The 22,877-nt window shown below is 40.6% G+C and overlaps 2 protein-coding genes across 3 annotated transcripts; both read left to right on the top strand.

The window, feature by feature from the left end:
• The first annotated feature begins 1,836 nt into the window (after positions 1-1,836).
• tbx3b (T-box transcription factor 3b) lies at positions 1,837-10,304 on the top strand. 2 transcript variants are annotated; one of them, XM_055011168.1, is made up of 7 exons: positions 1,837-2,627; positions 2,705-2,972; positions 3,172-3,318; positions 3,409-3,485; positions 5,109-5,218; positions 5,339-5,763; positions 8,482-10,304. In XM_055011168.1, the coding sequence occupies exons 1-7, from the start codon at positions 2,287-2,289 to the stop codon at positions 8,785-8,787; spliced, it is 1,674 nt and encodes a 557-aa protein (XP_054867143.1). In that variant the 5' UTR covers positions 1,837-2,286; the 3' UTR covers positions 8,788-10,304. The 2 variants fall into 2 exon arrangements, with proteins under 2 accessions (XP_054867143.1, XP_054867142.1); XM_055011167.1 differs by having other exon boundaries at positions 5,339-5,769.
• A 1,919-nt stretch (positions 10,305-12,223) lies between these two features.
• On the top strand, positions 12,224-22,477 carry tm2d2 (TM2 domain containing 2). The gene is made up of 4 exons (XM_023273726.3): positions 12,224-12,580; positions 13,858-13,945; positions 14,029-14,147; positions 19,641-22,477. Exons 1-4 carry the CDS (start codon positions 12,321-12,323, stop codon positions 19,852-19,854), a joined length of 681 nt encoding a protein of 226 aa, XP_023129494.1. The 5' UTR covers positions 12,224-12,320; the 3' UTR covers positions 19,855-22,477.
• Positions 22,478-22,877: the final 400 nt, after the last annotated feature.

Genomic DNA, 22,877 nt, shown 5'->3' with positions numbered 1-22,877 from the left:
GGGTCCGCCGGCCCAGAAGCCGCTGCTGATCTCTGACTAAGCTTTTCCCCCCAGACAATATCAGCTCATCTCAATCATCAACATTCTAAATTGTCTGTAGGTGTGAATGTGAGTGTGATTGTTTGTCTCTATGTGTAGCCCTGTGATAGACTGTTACCTGTCCAGGTGTCCCCTGCCTTCACCCTCAGTCAGCTGGGATAGACTCCACCCCCCATGACCTTGATGAGGATTAAATGGTGCATAGAGGATGGATGGATGATCATAGAATGACCACTGATGAAGGTGGCAGATCAGCTGACTCTAAATAAATTAGCTAAAACTAATTCTGTGAAGAACTTGACATCAGGCTTTAGCAAAAGTTACAATTTGATTAAAATGCTCTCTGCAAGCTGTGGGATGTACTTTGTGACTGAATAGAAATGAATGTTTCTCCGACAGACACAGGAACTGTCTGCAGGACATATGGTATCAGCATATGGTATCAGTTTAAGCAGTTGCAGTCTCCTGACTTCAAACCCAAACCTTTGCTCAAGAAATCCTGATCGACTCCAAGATTTTTTAAAACACCCAACAGCATATTCTAACCTTAATCGTCTTCAGCTCAAAGACTTGCTGCACCACTTTTAACCTACTCATCTAAACCTTCAATCATGAAATGATCCAGAGTCTTCCACGTTTTGTCATGAGGGGAACACAGGCTCTGTATTCACTTTGACTCTTCCTTCCAAACTACTTTAGTTATCGGACTGAAATGGAAAAAGTCACTGAGAAAATTTCATAACCTTCACATCAGTTCTAACCCTAATCCTGGGTCGACCGAACAACCAAGTACCGACTTTCTCTAAACTTAACCAAGTGTTTCGGCTGCCTAAACCTAACCTCACCTTAAAATAGTTTACTTGACAACAGCAATGCAGCATTTTCACCATAAGATTGCTGAAAACACTGGCTGTAACGCAATGTTGTGTGCAAAATAAACGTAACATAGTTCAGTGTGTGAAATGTGTCTTTGGCTACAGCATCTTAGTTGATACTCCACATTTCTCTCTGAGCTCTCAGTCGCCTCCATCAGCTTTTATCAATACATACGACACATATATCGGATGAAGTTTTAAAGACTGTGGGAGGTGGCTGAAAATTCCCGAATGAATTCATGTTTCCAAGGACGCAAAATGTTTTTTAAAAACACAAATAAAGGGTCTTGAAGTGTGAAATGAATTATGTCACAATAAATATTAGTCTTAATGTGTTTATCAAACACACACTGAAGATGTGCAAACGCCGAGCAGCTTTTGGTAACTTTGATTTTGGGAATTGATTGTTTTGATTTATGAGGACAGCACAGAGTCTATTTTTAGGCTTCGTGTTCTGATGAGACTTCATGATGAGCGCCACCTCGTCATGCTGACATGCTCTACAGCCCCTGCAGCGCTGCACATCACGGGAGGCACACATGTATCCTGAACCTGCTGCCCTCACTCACGGAAAGTTTGCCCTGGGACGTTCCTCCGCTGTCATGGACTATTGAGCAATAAAAAGCCTGTAACCAAACCCAGAGTCTAATCCAGCCGGGACAATCGCTGGCAGAGGGCTGCTTCTCCACAGAGGCGAGGCCTGCACACTGTCCCCACAGCGCTGCATGGGAGGACAGACCACATCAAACCACAGGACGCTGGATTGATGTGGGAAGTCAAGGAAGTTGGTGTCTGTATCAGAATTTTCAATTGCAGCTCAGATCTCATTGATGTTGCTGCTGGGTGTTCATCATCTTCTGATGGGCCAACATTATATTTCTATCATATTTTAAGGCAAATCTTGATACACACCAGCCACAAAACCCAAGTTAGATATTTGTGTGCTTAATAGAGAGGATGATTTGGTGTTGGGTTTTGTAATTGGTAAAGAAACAGTTCAACCCCAAGATGTCACAAGCAGCTTCATCAGTCTGTGAAAAAACTTGAAGCAGCATTTTCCTCCGCATAAAGTGCAACATCAAGGAAACCCCACCCACTGCTGGGTGTCACACTGAGTCCACACGTGTCAAGGAGCAAATCAGCTTGGAAACAGGCTGGGATGCATTAGAGCGCACTGGACTGTGGGCAGGGTTTTTCTAAGACAAACATCCCAAAGAAAAAGCAAAACTCGTATAAGAGTTGTGACATTTAACGCCTTTTAGTGATTTTTTTTTTTAAAGATGTTGGTACTTTTACTCACAGGGGCTCGGCAGCACATACAAGTATAATCCCAGCAGAGTCGCGCGTAAAAGTCGTTTTTCCTTTGGAGACCATGCGCAGCTTCTCAAAGCTGTGCGCCCCAGGAGAGGAGCCACAAACTTTTTCAGCACGAGTCGGAGATGCGGCCCCGAACGGGACTCTGCTGGTCGGACCCTCTCTGTTCCCGGCTATCGCCGTGTCCTCCAGAGGATCAGATCCATGTCTGGATGCCATCGCGGAGCCAAGTATTCACACGTCGCCACTAGAGCAGTCTGCGATATTTTGTCGGCCTCCCGACATTCTGGACAACGAGGAAGCCGTAGAGGATGACCCCAAAGTTTATTTAGAAGCCAGCGACCTTTGGAGACAGTTCCACAAGTGCGGCACAGAAATGGTCATTACCAAATCCGGGAGGTAAATTTCTCAGATTTACGCATGAATAGAAAAAGTCACCAGAACCTTTATTCCCTGTTCTCTGCTTCTTCCCGCAGGCGCATGTTTCCTCCACTCAAAGCCAGGTGCACCGGGATGGACAGAAAAGCCAAATACATTCTCCTGTTGGACATCGTAGCTGCTGATGACTGCAGATATAAATTCCATAACTCGCGTTGGATGGTGGCGGGGAAGGCGGACCCGGAGATGCCCAAACGCATGTACATCCATCCGGACAGTCCGGCAACGGGCGAGCAGTGGATGTCCAAAGTGGTCAACTTCCACAAACTGAAACTCACCAACAACATATCTGACAAACACGGATTTGTGAGTTTTTAATCCAAGCACGTTATATACGCAGTTTAAAGTAATAACAAGACGCGAGGTTTGCGGCCTTCTGATCATCTGTATGTGCAGAATATTAAGCGTTATTTTATGACTAGATCATAAAACAAGACAACTGAGCTTTTTTTCTCATTATGTCTGACAATCTGGAATAACGTCTTTGTTGTTCTTTTATTTTCAGACAATCTTAAACTCGATGCACAAATACCAACCCAGATTTCACATAGTGAAGGCTAATGACATCCTGAAGCTGCCTTATAGCACCTTTAGGACCTATGTGTTCTCTGAGACAGACTTTATCGCAGTAACAGCTTACCAAAATGACAAGGTAAGTAATGACGCTTCGGTGTTTAAATATATAAGATATATAATGAACACGTGGCATTAAGAAATGTGTCGCATTTGTTCCAATTCTCAGATCACACAACTGAAAATAGACAACAATCCTTTCGCCAAAGGATTCCGAGACACAGGAAACGGGAGAAGAGAAAAGAGGCAAGTGATTGGTTTAATTCTAATTAATTAGAAATAAGTGGTGGTGGAAGTCAGGACACTTTCTGACAGCAGTGATTTAACCCAGTTTTAAGCTGAAAACTCGTGCAGCAGTGAAAAGTTTATTTTTTCAACAACAGCAGCTACAACAACTAATAAAAATAAGAATGATTATTATGACAAGTAATTCCTGATTTAATTCTGTGATTCATTCATCTTTTTTATCTACAAATGTAAATGTAGTCGAACAAAAATAATCTACAAAATGCCTCATTAGGACACGGTTGTTTTGATGTATTATTATTATTGTTGTTGTTGTTGTTGTTATTATCACAAATGTGGTGGAGTAAAACCTGGAAATGCCCAAATGCCTCACAAATATGTTTAACTAAAGCAGTAAATATGTGTATATGTATTTCTTCATAGGGCCATAGCCGTAATTTTGTCCTGATTTAAAAATCAAAGTTCAATACAACAAAATTCTTTGGATTTATCACAATATATGCTGAGGTTAATAGATTATTCTAAATTTGCCCCTATAGGTTTGAGTGCGAGTGTGATTGTTTGTCCTGTTTTAAGTTACTGTATTGTTTTTAAGTTATTTTCTTGTTTTACTTTATTTGGTCACCCTTTGGGCTGTTGGAAAGGGCTAAACAAATAAACTTTGAAACTTTGAACTTTGATATAATGAGTCTGTTTTAATTATTTCTCAACAGTAAATAATTCTGAGCTGGAAATTAATTCCAAGTGAATTCTTTATTTATTACCAGTACACAAACTGAAATAAGTCTCTAAAGCGTATAAAGTAACCACCGTGTTAAACAAGCTTTCATCTGATGTAAATATTCCCAAAAATCCTGCCAACATTTGCTCAGTATCAGTAATAACTGGATGTATTTACTCACATAGAGGAGTATTTAGTCCGAGACTCTGAAGACCCAAATGTATGTTTAAAATGTCATTTTAGAAGCAGATTGATTCTTCCATAAACCAGTCGTATTCCTGTCATCAGAGTCTAGTTGAATAAACAGAACAAAGCTGTGATTTATATCACACAGAAATAATGTAGTTCTTCTTTTTCTTAATATTCCTCTTCTGGCAGGATGGAACATGAGAGATGTATCGGATCAACGAGAATCTCCTGAACTTCACACATGAGATTCTCTGTGGCTGTAAAAAGTTTCAGGGTAATTAGGCCAATTTAAAACAGAGTGATTTCAGCTCAGAACAAAACTTCATTCAACATTTGTCAAGTTTAAATAGATGGTCAGTAAGCAACACAAATCCTTTCTCTCCATGAATGAGCTGCAGAATAATTACAAAATACAATAAAATAGATGTTTAAACTTAAAAATATGAGTGAAAGGGCTGCTTTACCGCTTTCATTAAATCAAATTCATTCTTTTGTCCCTTTCAGTGATTAGATACTGCATGCTGCATGAATCCGTGTCTCAGTTTGTTTGATTTACTTCTATCAGTTTAACGAAACCCTTAATTAAAATCAATGGTTGCATAAATTTAATGCTGGTTCATTTTTTCAGACTGAAATATAACAAAACAAAATAACCCTTAGAGATCTTTAGAGAATGTCGTTACTGATTGTTTTCTCTTCTTTTCATTAATCAGGAAACTACAGCTTTCATCACCGAGGCCTAAAGAGATGAGGATGACAGATGTGAAACCTGAACCTGTAAAAGACTCGTGTCCACAATATTCAGACAATTCCAAGTCTTCAGGTGCAAAAATACACTTTATTAACCTTCTTAATATCCACACTGTCAGTACAACGCCTGCAGTGTGATTCCTAAACTAACTTTCTCTTTTTGTTGTTGTTTTATTTTTATATTTTTTGTAAGATGCCCGTGAAAGCGACAGTGACAAAGAGGACCATGAGCAGAACGGTGGACGAGAGGAGCAGAAGTCCCCCCATGAAACAGAAACCGAGCCCCAGGTTCCCGTCACAGAGAGGACGATGCAGAGAGAAACGGAGGCCGAACAAAACCACGTCGTCAGTAAAACAGCTGACGGAGCAGGATGCTGCCCGACACGAGACTCTGACAAGGAACAGCTCCGCAAACTACACGGCACTTTTACGCACGGCTGTGTTTGTTCTCCAGAAAAAGACAGACTCTATCTGCAGGATCCCAGGAGCTCCAACAGTGTTTTCCAGTCTGCTCAGGTGAATTCCTGGTACAGCCTGGACAGAGCAGTGCCGTGTGGACTGAGCCTGACAACGCCGGCCAGGACTCCATTTCCCATGAGCCTCCAACAGCACGCGCTGGTACAGGTACACGACACGACATGAAATACTTTCTAGAGCATATTAAATACCCTTACTGATGGAGTCAGCTTCAGATGTTTTGACCAGTAGTTAAAAGTTCTTTTAAAAGTAGTTCTTAGAGGATAGCCCAGAAAAATCACATTACTCTAAAATATAAACTATTATAGTATACATTCTGCCAACAGCTGTTCCCTTAGAGCAGAGGAGTCAAACTCATTCTAGTGCAGGTTCCACATTCAGCCCAGTTTGATCTCCAGTGACCAGTAAAATCACAGCATAATAACCTATAAATAACCACAACTCCACATGTTTCCCTTGGTTTTAGTGCACATTCTGAAAATGTTCACATTGAATGAATTATCTTTTTACATAAGATTACGAAGAACCTGAAATTTATGAAGAAAAATAAGTTCAGTTTCATCAACATTCAACCTCAGTTTATCATTTCCACATTACAACTTCCAGATCACAGAGTGTCTACAAAGGAACACAACATTTAGTCACAGCTATCTAGAGCTACTAAACAATACAGTATTTTACTTTATGATCAAAACGACTCCTCAAGGTCTAGAAGTTACGGTTATGCAATTTGCACTTAATGTCTTCTGTAATTTTTACACTCCCAGATTGGACCCTCTGGCGTGCCGGTTTTGGCCCACGGGCCATACGTTTGGCACCCCTGCCTTAGAGTGTAACGTACTGTAATAGTGTGATATAATTTTGACTGGTTCATTAGTGTATGTGCAAGCAGCATTTTAATGTTCAGTCAACTGTATAAAGTCAGTTCATGTTTCGTCTTAATAGTAGGAGGTAATAGTTCAAATACAGCCCAAGAAATCTAGCAGCATAGAAAAAACTAGCAAACTACTGGACTAAATGTATTTTCCAGTCTGTTTGGGTGAGTGGTCAGAGTAAATACCACATCTAACGAGTCCCCAGTTCACATCCTGGCTGGTCAGACCTTAGCTACATGATATTCCTCTCATCTCCTTTCTGTCTCTACAGTGTTCATCTAAATAAAGGCAAAAAAAACCCAAAACCGCTATCTGAGAAAAGTCTAATTTTCATATAAACTCTGAATCACATTTAGCTCCTGTTCTCTGAATGCAGCTAATAATCTGCAGCTGTGTTTCTGTGAAAAAATACTCTCCAGTTTGATGACACGTTAGTTTTACAAAGTAAATCCCTTTTTGTTGTTTGCTGAGAGGAAATTCAGACAGAATAATGTGTAGCTGCAGAAGAAATGTTGACTGACTGGAGCTCTGCTTAGACTCCTGTAAATTAATCTGACGGGATCTAAATGTGTCGGCTTCATGTCAGAGTTCTCCATAGTAAACTGTGACAGTATTCTTACTATGTTGGGAACATTTTACTACATGAAGAACATCTGGACCTGACTGTCGTTTCAGCATGGACAGATTTGAAACCGTGAATCTGTCCTTCAGCGTCAGAGCAGAATATTGTAATATTGTAGATGTAAGCCTGACGCTAATTTTAAAATAATAAGAAAAACAGAATTCATCCAGCAACAGCTCCACAGCTGTAAGGCCAGAATGAACAAGCTCTATTTATCAGAGACACTTAGAGAATTAACCTTAAAGTCTCAGAGTCTCCATCACCAGAGTGAGGTTTGAAAAATAAACTCAGTAAAAACTGACATATTTAGGGTGGGAGGGTTTAACTCATTGTTAACTAGACACACATACTTTTTCTTATTATTAAAATAATGCCCTCCCATAAAAGTGTCGGGGTATACATTTGCAATATTTATGAACATTTTTTTAACATGTACTTTCAAACTAATTTTCTGAAATCTTTCTGTATGATTTCTAGGAAAATAGAGAATTAATTGCTACAGTTGTTGAGGACCTTAGTTGGTAACTGTTTGTACTCTTCATGGTTTTGAGGTATTTTACACTATTGATCTGCTTTTGCATCAGTAAATATTCATCATTTGTTATCATATTCCTTCATTTTACTGAGGTTTCAGCTGAATGTTGGTTGAATTCCAGGCTTCTCTGTAGTTTTCAGCTGCAGTAGATATTCTTTAGTGTTTCAAACTGACCTTGTGTTCAACAAATAGAGCTCAGTGAAAGAATAAAAATATAACACCCATAATTTCTTGTAGTTTTTCCTAAAAACTAGCAGAACAAGCAGGTACTTAACTGCAGACACTTTCTCTTCTGATTAGCACTAAATTGTGAGGGACTTTCTTGGAAAAATCCTCATATATCATAGCTAAGTAGTGAATTATCAAAGAAATTGGATGTTAAATATGAGACCTAGAATAAAAAGTGTTATATAATATGGCCCTCTTGAATGATTTGGAGAAAAAACAAAGTAATTCAAAGTAAGTGATCTCAAGGACGATCACTCATACAGGAATGTTAATACGATTTGTTTTAATGTAATGAATCCTGCAAATTGCATGGTAGTAGAAATATTCATTTAACAGTTTTCTTCAATAAGGATTGTATGTATAATATTTATTTTTTTGATTTAAACTGTTAAAAAAGTCTCATTGCTGTTTTTATTATTTAAAAAAAAAATCTGATAACAGTTTTGAATGCGGCTATAAAATAATAAACATATTTAAATGACATTGTTAGTGACATTATTACAGCAGGACATCAGTGTTTCTGCTCTTTCTGCTTGTCAGGGTCCTTCTAATCATCCAGCAGTGACTGATAATCTCATATGTTTTCTTCTTGTTCCCAGGACCTGATGAGTCTGTCACATCTCAGAGGCTTCCTGTTTTATCCCTACTCCAGCTTCTCTGCAGCATCAGCCCAAAACTTCATCCCGCCACTGCGGTCCAGAGAGGATTTCAGAACCTGTTCAAGCCTCCACAGCCCGGAATATTTCTCCGCTCCCTTCATATCTTCATCTGTTCCTTATGTGGGGGGCGGCGGCATCAAATATCTCACTCCAGAGCTACTAACGCTGCCTCAGACGGAGGAGAAGGCCTCAGCGGACGGATCTGACTGCAGCCAGGAGGAGTCAGGAGCAGGAGGGCAGTGCTGACTCTAGAGGGGTTCTGCTGCTTTAAAGCGTCCCTGCATGTGATCTGCTGACACCAAACTTATTCCACAATAAAACATAGAAATGGCCAAGTGTGCACTGTTTCACCTGACAACACTTCAGATTTAATCACTGCGCTGCAAAGAGCGTTTTAGTTCAACATGTAATCTAATAAAGCAGAAGTTCATAAATAACATTCAGCTGTGATTTTATTGAGGTTAGATGCAGCCTGAGTCCTCACCAAGACTCACTGGACTCAGCCTCCAATCCCAGGGAGAATCAAACTCTACTGCTTGTGGATGATATTTCCTTCCTAGTTGAACCTTTTAGACCTTAACAAGCTTATAGAGGTCTGGTCCACATGAACATGGGTAGTTTTAAAACTTTCTCTGTGTGGTTTGGCCTTTCATCCACATGCAAATGCAGTTATAGGAAGGTGAAGAAACCTTTTTCCAGGGTGAACATATTCAGAATTCTTTCTACAGGGTTGATGTACAGACAGCTGTCGTCTCCTCATCATTAACATGACTGCTGCTAACCTTGTTAACATTTTGTCATGTTTATGGATTAATTACACTACCGGTCAAAAGTCTGGGCTCATCGACAATTCCATGTTTTAAATGAAAACCCACACTTTTATCCATGTTCAAACATAACTGGCACAAGGGTTTTCTAATCATCAATGATCCTTTCAACACCATTAGCTAACACAATGTAGCATTAGAACACAGGAGTGATGGTTGCTGGAAATGTTCCTCTGTACCTCTATGGAGATATTCCATTAAAAATCAGCTGTTTCCAGCTTGAATAGCCATTTACCACATTAACAATGTCTACACTGGATTTATCATTAATTTAATGTTATCTTCATTGAAAAAAATTGCTTTTCTTTCAAAAATGAGGACATTTCTAAGTGACCCCAAACTTTTTGAACGGTGGTGGAAATAGCGCAACATCATCCCACAGTGATTAACATAATGAGGTGCAAACCTTACAGATTTTAAGCGGAGCAAAGAACCCAACAATCCACAGCTGCCCTTGGATTCCCTGTGGCCAAGCAGTCAGCGACGGTGGGAAGGAACCAAAAAGAAATCCTAAAATAGTTAGGGGGGAAAAGCCTCTGACAGAACCAGGTTCAGGGGAGGCAGCTATCTGCCTCCACCGGTTGGGTTGGGGTGAGGTGGGGATGAGGGGGGTGGGGATAGCAGGATAGCAGATCCATCACCACAAACAGAACATGTTATTACATATTGAGGAATGACTCCACACATGTGATTCCCTTCTTGGCTGAAGCATCATTGTTGGCAGCCTGGCTAAATTAATAGCTTTCTTCTATGCTTCTGAATGGACACAATGGCTTTAGAGCTACATGAATGTCTGCTGGTTTGGCTCTTACGCTGCTTCAGTTGTGTTTTCTATCTTTTTTTAACAGTGCTTATGTGGACAGGATCTGTTTTTGACATTGACAGGGGAGAACCCCAGTTTTAAAACAAACAAATAAAAAGCCCAATACGATGGACCAGGTCATGTCCTGCCTGCTTTCTGTTGTTGTCTTTCCAGCCATGAAGATGTGCATTCTGTACATTATATGTTTCTTTTTTATTTAAATCATTGAAATTCCTACACATGTTCTGTGTTCATATTCTTGGTTCTAATATTAATGCTGTATTGATATATCTCCTTCGCTCTTTGCAGAACTTTAATCACACACACAGAAACAAATACCACGGCAGAGAGAGTGAAGACATTTTAAAGTAATATCGGCGCATCCCTGAGTTTGTCTCATTTATCTGAGGGTTTCTTACCACCTCGTCATCATCTCCTAGTTAGTTCTTAACATGGATGCTGAATTAATGCCTCATCTACATTCAGGTTGTTAGCACCTTGTGTTAAATTGAGAGGTTTCTAAATGAAGTTTGACATAATAAGGCAAGTATAAATCAAGCAAACACCTCAATGGAATGTTAACATGATTCCACAATTCTTACCTGTGAAATTTTATGAAAAATTATTAACCAAAATATCCGAAACATGTTGGCTCTTTAGTGTTTAAAGAGGATATTTGTCTATGAGATTTTTTAGCCTTTTTTTCTTCAAAGACTGAAAAGCCTCCGTCCTGACCACAGTGGAATCAGCTGGAGACGTAAGACTGAACATTAAGTCTTCATTATTGCAGAACATTAGATTTATCTGGGCGTACATTAACGTGTAACTGAGTACATGTATGCAAAGCTGACATGAACACACCTTCAGCAGTATTCCGGTGAATAATAAAACTGCATTCGGCATATAAAAATAAAATTAACAGGTTAGACAGGTGGCAATCCACATTCCATTTTAATATGCATGTATCTATATATAACATAATGTGAAATATTTCAAGCATTTTTAGTTTCAGTTTTAATGATTATGGCTGATAGTTCATGAAATCAAAAATCCAGTATGAAATTAATAGAAAGATTTTTATGAATTTCATACTGGATTTTTGATTTCAGGATCAATCAAAAAATCCAAAATTAAACTGACTGGACTTAAAGGACTTATCTAGCCAATGAAACACAGTAACACTAGAGTGAGAAAACCATTTGGTAGTAGTTTTGTCTCTGCAGACAGGTGCTAAGTCCTGCTGAAAATCCATTTCTCCATTAAGATTGTCAGCAGATAAAGGCATAAAGATCCCTAAAATCTCCTGGTAGATGATGCATTGACTTTGTGCTTCATAAAACAGTGGACCAACACCAGCAGATGACACGAAGCCTTAGATCATCACAGACTGCAGAAAGAGAACCTGGATTGAAATACCTTGGATATTGTGTCTCTTTACTCTTCAACCAGACTCTAGAATCTTGATTTCCAAATGAAATGCAAAATGCATTTTCGTATGAAAAGAGTCAATATAACAGCATTATGTTAGCTTTTCAGCCAAATTCAGCCCTGTTTTAACCAGGATGCCCAGATGTTTTCAGACCTGCAAGTCACCATATTAGCACCTAATTACTTACTTGGGTTACAGTCAGTGAGTCAATATATAATTGTGGGACTTTTTGTAACATAGCTGACAGGCATCCAGCTTTTTCCAAAAAAGAAATATCTGTCATGATTATCTCAACTTAATAAAAAGAACACAATCAAAACAATTATTTAATAAGCTAATTTTATTATTGTTTAGCTAATTAGAAGGTGGTTGTTGTTAAATTTGGACAGTTATTTAGTTGATGTTTTTGTGATATCCAGTCATTTTGTATTAATAAATGATTGTTTCTATAATAAATAACTATGGAATTGGAAAAGACATGATCATAAAGAACATAAAAAACTTTCTTTTTTTTTTTTTTACTTTTAATAAAAATGTATACACGATATAACCCACGGACAATTATATATTGACCCTAATAACATCACTCGTGTGACGTCTGCATCTTTACTGTTCTAGACGCTTGCTGATTACGTCATTCTCGGGAGACGATGTAGCTAAACATCGTTGCTAACATGGTTAGCTGTGTTATCAGGAGCAGCGCAGTGTTTTGAGGGTGACGATGATTTCAGTCAGCTATATTCTGCTGTGCGGACAGTTTCTGCTGCTGCTGACCGTCATACTGCTACAATGTCTGGAAGGAATCCACTCCCAGAACTCGTCGACCACGGAGACTCCTGCCTCCTCTCCGGGTCAGGGAGCTACCGTCCTCCCCTCCAGCGAGCAGCCGGAGGTCGTCAAATATGAACCGACGGACAGTTCAAACTACACGGAGCTCTATGAGTACAGACCTCCGTCCCCGGTGGTCCTCTGCAGCTTTCTGTAAGTAACATTTAACGGTAGACCTGCTGGAACGAGCCGTTAGCATTAGCTGTTGCTAACTGCGACCAGCTGCTGTTGTGACACTTCAACACATACGGCATTAACATAGTCTGTCCACTTTCTGTTTCTCTTCTGTATGCCGAACTCACTACTAGGTAAAATATAAACCTGACTTTATAATTCATGTTCTCCTTGTTATGCATTGAACCTGCGATTCATGGAATTGTAAACTGTCCTTATTTAAAGATGAACTTTGGTGTGTGTTCTTTACCAACCGGTGTTTAACTGGAGGTTCTATGCTCAGGTGATGTTAGTGTGAGACAGGTGTTGGATATACTCTGCTTGATAGGACCCATTGACCAGTTGTGATCACTTTAAATTACATTTATCCCCAATTTAGTGGTTTAGAAACACAAGGATCTCCTGTTACATTCACTGTGATCTCGACAAATCAGTGTCTGGTCACATGAATCCAAAAGCTCTGTGTGCACAACCCAAACTACTTGTAAGATCAGACTGTTTACCTCTGCTAAGCTTAAAGGCAGGCTACTAAGAAAGATAATACGAGTGACAGGAGAGCAATGGTCACTTACAATATCAAATAGATGCTTCTAAACGATCTGTGTGAATGCCTGGGTAGTTTGTATTTCTATCTTAACATACAGTACTGGCAGCAACAGAGCCTTCACTGAGTAACTATGCCTTAACATACACAAACACCTTAATGAGAGAGTGGACAGAGGAGTGGGACAGCAGAGAGGATAAAGTGTTTTACAGGAAAACGGAGCACGTCCTAAAGGCAGAAATAAGTATTCACTAGCACAGATGTGGTCAAAGAATTCTGATATGTATGTTGTTATCTTTGAAATGTCATAAAAACGCACCCCGTTCCCTCTGTTTTACTGCAGTGATCTTAAAATATAATTTTACAATCGTGCTCAGGCTGTTTCTGGCTCTCACTGTCAGACTGAAGCCCCATACAGACATGTCAGTTAGCGCGGTTTACTTCCATCCAACTGTTTGCTTTATTTGTGGGTTGAATTTGACCTTACATCAGAGTAATAGTGATATGTAAGACAACTGTCACTACTGACAATAAGTACATGTACAGTTTATTGGCTTTTGCAGTGTTTTAAACAGGCACTGGCACAGTTACCTACAATGTAAACCTACAATTTAACTCGAACAACAAATACAAAAAGTATCTACAGTTGCCCATTGTAGGTATTTTTGTGACTGAATTCACTCTTGTTCTGTGCATTGTCTGCTTGATGAAGACCCGAGGAGTTCATCTACTGTCAGGACCCTGTAGACCATGCAGGAAACTACACCGCCTATCAGGAGATGGGCCACGGCTGCGTTGGGGTGAGTGATGCTTTTAAAAAACCGTGTCCAGCGCTGAGTGATTCAGAACATGTAACTCATTTACTGTTTGTATCTTTATCTAGTGGGGTGGCCAGACTCAGAAAGAGGTGAACCACACACCAGTTATCTGCACAGCACTGGATGATATAGAATGTGCTGGACCGAGAGAATTCCTGAGCAGAGGAAATGTTCCCTGCATCAAGTAAGCAATACCACACTGGACTCACAGCTGTTTAATAAGACTTTATATGAGCTGTTTCTGTCACTCCAAACTTCAGAGTGCATTTATCAGGTGGCCAGAAATGCAACTCTAAATGGATAATCAGCTGTTTGGTGACTGTGATGTGTCACAGTTTGTGTTTATCCTTGTTTTCAAAAAATGTCTTTACAGTGTTTTTCTTAGCTTGGATCTTTTGACTAAAACAACTGGAAATGGCTGATTTTTAATGGAATATCTCCATAGGGGTACAGAGGAACATTTCCAGCAACCATCACTCCTGTGTTCTAATGCTACATTGTGTTAGCTAATGGTGTTGAAAGGCTCATTGATGATTAGAAAACCCTTGTGAAGTTATGTTAGCACATGAATAAAAGTGTGAGTTTTCATGGAAAACATGGAATTGTCTGGGTGACCCCAAACTTTTCAACGGTAGTGTATCTTCTAAGCGTTTAGAAGCTACAGCTGCTGCCATCCTGTGTCTGGTTACAGTGGCTACAGCTATTAGTCTGGTCTGTTGTGAGTATAATAGAAAAGGCTCAGCGTCCCTCTGTGCTGCAGTGAAGCAACAGACAGACTTTCCTCAGTAACAGATGAGAGGTTTTAACAGAAGTGCTCTCTCTCCATCAGTCTTGCTCACCTGGCGTTAGAGCTGCCGCTGTTACCTGTTCCTTCCACTACCATGCAGCAGCATCTTTCAACAGATGATTCACTTGTTCACTAAAATCCTATTTACTGTCTGGCTTTAGTAGCTTGGGAGGAGATACTGAATGGTTGGATAGCATTGATACGGCTATTCAACAGCGTGTCTGTATCAGTTTCTACGTCTAGAGGATTAATCCTGGAAGTCCTTCTGACAGCAACATGAAAGATATCTGACTGAAAGCAACATTACTGCTCTATCACCTGTGTTTCATTAATATTCATGGATCAACATGGCTTTTTCTAAATGTCTAGTACCTAAGTACTAGATGCTTTAACTAGGTACTAGATTTCTGTAGCTACTGAAAGAGGCAGGCCCTTCAGCAAGATGACAGAACAGCTGAGTCTGTTCAAAGATGTAACGTTTGCCCTGCTATGTGCAGACAATTAAATGTTCTTAACATTAGTAACTCATTATTATTGTCAGAAAATGGTTAGTAACGCAAAAATACTTCTGTAAACTGTCATTTTGAGATCGATAATTAGAAAAGGATCATTGTAAAAGTAACTTCATTAGGCCTATGTGCCTACAAATGAGACAGAGGCCAACAGTAAACCTTGTATTTTTCTCCAAAATTTGTATAATCAGATGATTTCACAGCTCAAAGCTTAATTCCATTTTATTTCAGCCAGGTGTGTTTTTGTGCCTTTCATTCTGAAGAAATTCCAAACCTGAGAAATCTGAGGAAACTAGAAGTTCTACTTGTTGCCCCAGTAGATGTGAGGAGTGAGTCACCGTGTGGACTGCAGCTTCAACCTCGTTTTAAATCAACATTTATTTACATTTTGTAAAATGAATTACTCCCAGTTGGCTATTACCAGTTACTTTTTGCTCTATATGAGATATGTTTTCTATTTTGAGTCTGCTGTCAGTGCAGCGCATTTAACTTTGAGTCACACATGGATTCCTTCTCTTTTTATTTGTTAATTTTTTGCTTCTCTGGGTGTGACAGTGAGCTGCAGACAGGCTGACTCACCCAGCTGGTGTAACGTTCATGTAGTCATCCAGTGTCTTTCAGGCTGCTTTGTCATACCCCTGCCCACCCTGAGAACCAGACCGTCACCTCCACTCTGTTTGAACTGAAGCTCAGCTGGACTCTCAGGGATCCAGCTGTGCTCTCTGCTAGGGCTGACCTCATATTGCTCTGCCGAGTGGCTGATGTGGGTTGAATAGTAATAGTTCAGCATTAGCAGTGAATGACTGCAGTCACTGTTTCAGATCAGTTTGAGGACTTTATGTCATACTTGCTTTGTTTAGATTTTAGCTTTGTATTTAATCTGCTGTTCCACATTTTTCTTTGATTTATCCAGTGTGCAATATCAAGTCTCTGGTCTTTATTTGTTCCCACCTCTAGTCCAAACTTAATGTTGTTGGCGATAATAATAAAATAACCGACCATCTGTGTCTTGGATGCTCTGACATCTTTCTGATAAGAAGAAGTCAATGGACAGAGAGCAGACCTCTGCTGGAACCCAGAAATCTCCCCAGTTATCGTCACACTAAACTCTGTACTGGGTAGATGACAGAAGATTTCTCTAAGAGCAGCCAGAGTTGGGGCAGATTATCCTAAAAATCAATCTTCTTCAGACTGTTGGTATGAGAAACAGGCCAGGAGGTATGTTCATTAGGAAATGGAAAGTTAAAACTGATGTCGGCAACAGAGGAAAGGCTGCAAGATCACCAAAATCGATAAGCTTTCTCTCTGCTGGGTGGATGATAAGATTCCTACCAGTCTGGCATTTAGTTTCAGAGGTGGATTGATCACAGACAAACAAACAGACAGACAGACAGACGTAGAATTGCATAACCTCAGCATCTTTCTGGTGATGATAATGTGAAAATATTGGATTGTCTAAGCAACTGTGCACTGGTGTTGTAGTCAATGCCGGAGAGGCAAGCGCTGTTAGTCAAATAATCATGATGAGCTTTCCCTTGTTCCTTTCTCTGCCTGTTTATGCCAGTAGATAATGAACATTTTTCAGCGGTCATAAATCACAAATTGTTTAAATGATATTCAGTTGGTTCACTGCAGGACACGGTGCTGCAGTGGTTAGCACTGTCACCTCACAGCTCAAACATCCTGGGTTAGAATCTCAGCCTGCTGTCTTCCTGTGTGGAGTTTTCATGTTCTCCCTGTGGTACATCCCCGAAAGCTAGGGGATGAGAGGAGTAACAAATGGAACAAAAAGCTGGGTAAAGAGGCCAGAAAACTGATTGTGTAACAAAAAAAAGTTGATTTACACAAAATAATCAATCAATCAAAAATGTATTTGTAGAGCACTTTCCAACAACATAGAAGAAGACCAAAGTGCTTTCCAGACAGAATAATAAACAAAACAATGCAGTTTTTGATTACTATAAAACCATATAACCCATAAAAAAAACAAAACTAAGAAAAGCATAAAACCATAAAAACCATAAAACAGTCCTAATAACAAAAATAATAACACAAATAACAAAAGTTCCAACACAAAACGAGCTTATTAAACACAAAACCGCTCCAAAATCAAAGCACCACACTCTTGGGTTAGGCAGAAGACGCCATCACCGCACACTAGCAGCTGATCGGGCCCCTGGTGATGATGACCAGGTTGGCTTTAACTGTCTGTACTGACTGTAAGGGGCCACAGGTGCACCTGGCCACTCCCACCGGACGCAGCCTGAAAGAAACACAACCTACCGGACCGACATGCAAACACACACAAGGGAATGTATCTCCCTGTCTTATTCATCCTGAGGTTTATTGGTGATTCTGAATCAGCCATTAGTGTAAGTGTGCTTGGTTGTCTGTGTCTCTGTATTGAGGAACCTGTCCAGGGTGAACCCTGCCTTCACCCTAAGTGGGCTAGGACAGGCCCCACACCCCCCACAACCCTCCACAAGATAAATGACAAAGGACTGATAGATGATGGATGGATAGTTCTCTATAGCTGCTGCCTTGACTGTGACTGTGGTAAGCTAGTGAAGTGCTATGAGATGTTGTGAATTGGTGCTATATAGATAAAACTGAAGTGAACTGAATCTTACAAACTGGTATCAGATTAGAGTCGCTGGCTGAGCTTCAAGTTTATGTTTTTCTGTACTTTTGCACCTAACCTAACCAGTATCAGTCTGGCTGAGCCTGGAGGAGCGTTTCCTCTCTGACAGCCAAGATGGGTGAAAGCCTGTCCTTCTGTGCTTGTCAGAGCAGCAGCTGTAACACTGTCAGCAGGAGAGCTGCTAGAAGCCTGGCCAGGACCGGCTTCTCTGCCAACAGCAGCACAACTCAGAGCAGCTCACTGCTGTTGCCAGATTCAGGTCGGATGTGTTTTTTTTTGATTGAACAGTATGATGTTAAATGACAACAAAAAGCAGTGCACACAAATTAGGTAACTACCATGAATAAAAGGTCCATCTATTATCTATACACGAGAGTCATGGGGGGCTGGAGTGTATCCCAGCTGACTGAGGGTGAAGGTTCACCTGGACAGGTAACAGTCTGTCACAGAGCTACATAAAGAGACAAAAAATCACACTCACATTCACATCTATGGACAATTTAGAATCACCAGTTAACCTCAGCATGTTTGTGGACTGTGGGAGGAAGCTGGAGAACCTGGAGAAAAGCCACACGTGTACAGGGAGAACATGCAGAAAGATCCCAGGAAGGCCGGGACATGAACCGGGGATCTTCTAGCTGCAAGGCGACGGTTGCATTTCTAATTTCAAAACACCTTTTTAACTTTCTAAAATAATTTGTGTGAATGTATTTGAAATAATTAAAAGCCATCCTTGGGTTCTGTAGGTCTTACTAAATCCACTCTTTGGCTCACAAATAATTTTATTAATTTTGTAGTATGAAAAATTAATTAACTTGATTTACAGCCAACAGAATTGTCAGTGTTTGTAATGACACTGACGGCCTTTTTAGTTTTGTAGTCTCCACAGAAACAGCCATGAAAGCCGTCTGGTTAGAGGCTGACTTTTATTTGAACATCACATATTAAACATATCTGGATAATTAAATACTAGCCTTTTTATTTTGAAATGAAGCTGCTGTTTTATGATCTTTTTTGGTGATACTTTCATAATTCCCCCTTTATTGTAATTATTATTTTTACAGCACCTATCAATTTTTGAACTGTAACAAACAGAGCTGGTTGAATAATGTGGACTGGGTTTGATGAAAAGGTGCAGTGTTCACCATGAGATATGTGTACCATCACTGAACGCCTTACCAGACTTCACCACTAGAGGGCACTGTTGACACATTTAAAGAACCACCGCTTCATTGTTTGCCATGCTTTTATGTCAACCCATGTTCAACTCTTCTCAGCGTTCATCAGCACATCAGGCTAATTGCTGTAGAAAGTGCACAGACTTGAGAGTCGCAGTGGTAGGACACAATCAAAGCAGCACCTGTACAAAGACTTCACTGCAGTCCAGGACTTGGATGAATGCTACCTTTGTGAATCCTCTAATGCTCAGTTTCTGCTCTGCTCACCTGCTGTACAGTCCAGAGCAGGTGTTGCTTTAATTAATCCACTCCTTGTAGATCAGACCTGCAGGTGTTCTGCTGCTGCTTCCTAAATCACGTTAGTATTTCCGTTAATTCTGCTTAAACTTTGCCGTGTTTATTTAGTAACTTGTCACACTTTACATTAGACATTTGCGAGTGACTGAAGTCCAGCTGATTGAATCACGTGTTCTTGATTCATATTTTTTCACAGTTGTTCATGTTTAATTCCAGCTGACTTTAAACCATCTCATGAGCCTCTGTTGTTGGTTTTCCTCAGATATACTGGACACTACTTCATCACCACACTGCTGTACTCCTTCTTCCTCGGTTGTTTCGGGGTCGATCGTTTCTGCCTGGGCCACACCGGCACCGCCGTGGGGAAGCTGCTCACCTTGGGAGGCCTGGGAATCTGGTGGTTTGTGGACCTGATCCTGCTCATCACTGGCGGCCTGATGCCCAGTGATTACAGCAACTGGTGTACGTACTACTGAGACGACAGCAGCGTGTGACACTGGCCACTTCCTGGTCCAACATGTATCTGTTTGTTCTGGAGGAGTCCAGGGATGCTGCAGTGGTTCTGAGTCCACAGGCTGGCTTGCGGCATTGAGTGGAGTCCATGGACCTCCTGAGGGCCCTTTCAGATTTCCCAGAAGCTCCTGTGGGCTCCTACAGGGTTCCCAAGGGCTTGAGAGAAAAATTAGGAATAATTTGCTGCATTTAATTTAACTCACTTGAATTTGCCACTTTTCAGGATGCATAAGAATAACTGTTGGACTCCCAGCTTCCACCAGAGCAGCAGCGATGACGGTTCTTCTTCTGTCTGATAAATTGTCACTTTGACGTTTCTAGTTTGATTCGTTTGATCTGGATTCTGAAGAACCAACATATTATTGCCTTTTAGTACTCACGTTGCATTATTTATAGATTGTTACAGAACAAACCAACACAGCCCCACAGTCCATAACAGTTTAATGATCTTACCCCAGAAACCAACAAGGACTCTACAGCTGAAAAGAATAAAGTAGTTGTTTAAGCACAAAGGCCAATCACTCAACATCATTTGTGTCTGAAAGGATACCTAAAGCTTGTATTAACTGAAATGATAGTGATTAGACGTGAGACCTTTGAGGCCCTGGGGTTCTGGGTCCTCTAGGCCTACCTGGTCAGGTGGGTGTTCCAGCTCTGCCCAATGATAAGTTCCCTATCGGTTCGTGTGGCTTCATGCTCAGTGCTCTTTGTTGGTTTGTAAAAGCCAGAATGAATGCTACCAGATCAGGACTAACGTCAGTCAGTTTCTGTCTTTATATGTTTTTTTTTCTTGGTTCAGAGTGAGTAATCTAAAATTTGTTGGTAATGCGTGGTTTCCACATCTGTATATTCACAAGGATGTTCATTTCACCATCCTCTCATGTTCATGAAGCTCACATTAGATACTACAGACAGCCTGCACAGAATGCACGTCACGCTCTGAATGTATCCCATAATGATTGCACTGTATTCCACCTGTTGTTGCTGAGCATTACACTCACTGATTTCTCATTTTGTCTTTTCTTGTTTTCCTGCCAAACGCGTTAACCAAAGCAGCCCTCCGTTCTGCTGTCAGAGATTGTCGTGTTGTTTTTTAGTCTGCATGTGTGGAACCTGTGTGTTCTGCAGCACACGTGAGTCTGCAGCTGTCTTTGGGCACAGACATGGAAGTGGAAGCCATGAACTAGTCGGTACAACGTGTTCCTGAAGTGCAGATGTTAGCATGTCAGGAGTCTGTAGCCTCAGGGTGGGAGCTAGGCTCGTCTCCTGGGAGGTTTGTGGATGAATGTCGATGTGAAATAACAGAAAATGCAGTTCAGTCTGGATGTAAATTTGAATCTACATTTTATGCAGCTCATTCCACACACAGTTCAGCACATCTGGGATTTAGCTGACCAGTTAGAACCCTGAGCAGTGATGTGAGAGCCACGCCTACTTGTCGACCGTTCGCTCACCTCTTCTAGTTTCTTCCACTTCCAGCTGTGCTTAGACTGATTAACAGTGGAGCAAGCAGGAACACGAGGCTGAAGATGGAGCGCCGTCACATTTGTCACACTGACGAGACGATGATTTAGTGGTTTTCCGTATTGAGTCGACAAACGCTTTAAGACGGTGCAAGCAGCACATTCCTTTCTAAAAAACCCACAAATCACTGCTGTGGGAGCAGTCACCTCCTCTACATTCAGCTGCAGAGCCCGATCCGTTCAGATGTCTCAGGCGAAAGCTAATTCTGATCTTCACTGAGTTTCTACAGCGAGGCTCAGGTCTCACATTAAATATTCAATTCTTCATCTTCCACTTTGTCAAATTTCTCGCCTTTTCCTGAACTTGAGCTTTATGTGGTTTTTCAATGATAGAGCAGCTTTCATTACCTGAGGATCCGTAAAACCCTTTTTAACTGTCATCGTAAAAGTTGAAGAAGACCCGACCGTCAACGTGTCGACTCTCATCCAGCAGGATGCTTTCAGTTGACAGTGTATTTTCAGCTGGCTAAACACCTTTTGTAGAGTGAAGCATTAAAACACTATTTACATATTGCAGTTTTCCACTTAGTTCACAGTAGAGCAGGTTATATGCTCTTACGGTCCTGTGGAAAGACGTCAACACAGTTTCTCCAGCTACCAGATCGTTCCTTTAATCTGATTCTTTGATCCAAATCTATATCTGCACATTGGTACAGAGACATACTGGGCTCATGTCTGTTTGAAATCTTTAATGTTCTGGAGCCTCTTGACCTTGTAAGATACTGTATATAATATTGATCCTCTATGGAATCTTTTGTATTCTTTGACTTTAATCCACTGTACTGTTTATCTATTTGCCTTCTCTGTTTCATGTTTCGTGGGGATATTAGGGGGAATATTCTTCCCTGAGACTAATTTGGATTTGATAAAGTTTCCTTTAGGAGCTCAACTAGCATGTGTGTCCTGAATAAAAGTCAAAACAACCTTCCTATGCTCTGTAGCTTCTTGATTAATGTACTGATGATGATGATGATGATGATGGTGAGGAGGAGAAATCCAAACTGTCTTATTTTGTGTCCATCACTGTTCACAGCCCTTCTGACTCAATAAAGAGAATCTGGTACTTTGCGTTTTATTTTTAATTCTCCTGATTAGATCTAGTGGTCTTTGGTGTGGGGTAGGATGTCCATGAAGGAGTGTGTTGCCTCTACTCTGTACTGCAGCATATTACCTCATGTTACAGATTAGATTGAGTAACCTGAGTTCCTCCAGTGATGCATATATGACATGTAACATTTTCAGTCAGATGTGGCCCTCGTTTGTCATGTCCGAGATAGTGACTGCCAAATGACAACCTCAAGGCTTCAAGACCGTCGCCCGCAAATCGACTGGTGACATGGAGGGGCCAGTTAGAGAACCGTCAACATTTTCATCCATTGCAAAGACATAAATGCACAATTAAAGACAATACAAAGTACACACAACTCCATGTTCATACCACCACACACACTGAGTATCCATGT

This window comes from Amphiprion ocellaris, chromosome 6, assembly GCF_022539595.1.
Source record: "Amphiprion ocellaris isolate individual 3 ecotype Okinawa chromosome 6, ASM2253959v1, whole genome shotgun sequence".
Lineage (NCBI taxonomy): Eukaryota > Metazoa > Chordata > Actinopteri > Pomacentridae > Amphiprion > Amphiprion ocellaris.
This window is presented reverse-complemented; position numbering and strand designations above follow the sequence as displayed.

Bases quoted from the DNA above. Each gene is read 5' to 3' on its own strand.
- tbx3b (XM_055011167.1), top strand. From the start codon at position 2,287: ATGCGCAGCTTCTCAAAGCTGTGCGCCCCAGGAGAGGAGCCACAAACT. The intron at 3,319-3,408 runs GTAAGTAATGAC...TCCAATTCTCAG, and splicing joins CAGCTTACCAAAATGACAAG to ATCACACAACTGAAAATAGA. The intron at 3,486-5,108 runs GCAAGTGATTGG...TTCATTAATCAG, and splicing joins AACGGGAGAAGAGAAAAGAG to GAAACTACAGCTTTCATCAC.
- tm2d2 (XM_023273726.3), top strand. From the start codon at position 12,321: ATGATTTCAGTCAGCTATATTCTGCTGTGCGGACAGTTTCTGCTGCTG. The intron at 12,581-13,857 runs GTAAGTAACATT...TGCTTGATGAAG, and splicing joins GTGGTCCTCTGCAGCTTTCT to ACCCGAGGAGTTCATCTACT. The intron at 13,946-14,028 runs GTGAGTGATGCT...ATCTTTATCTAG, and splicing joins TGGGCCACGGCTGCGTTGGG to TGGGGTGGCCAGACTCAGAA.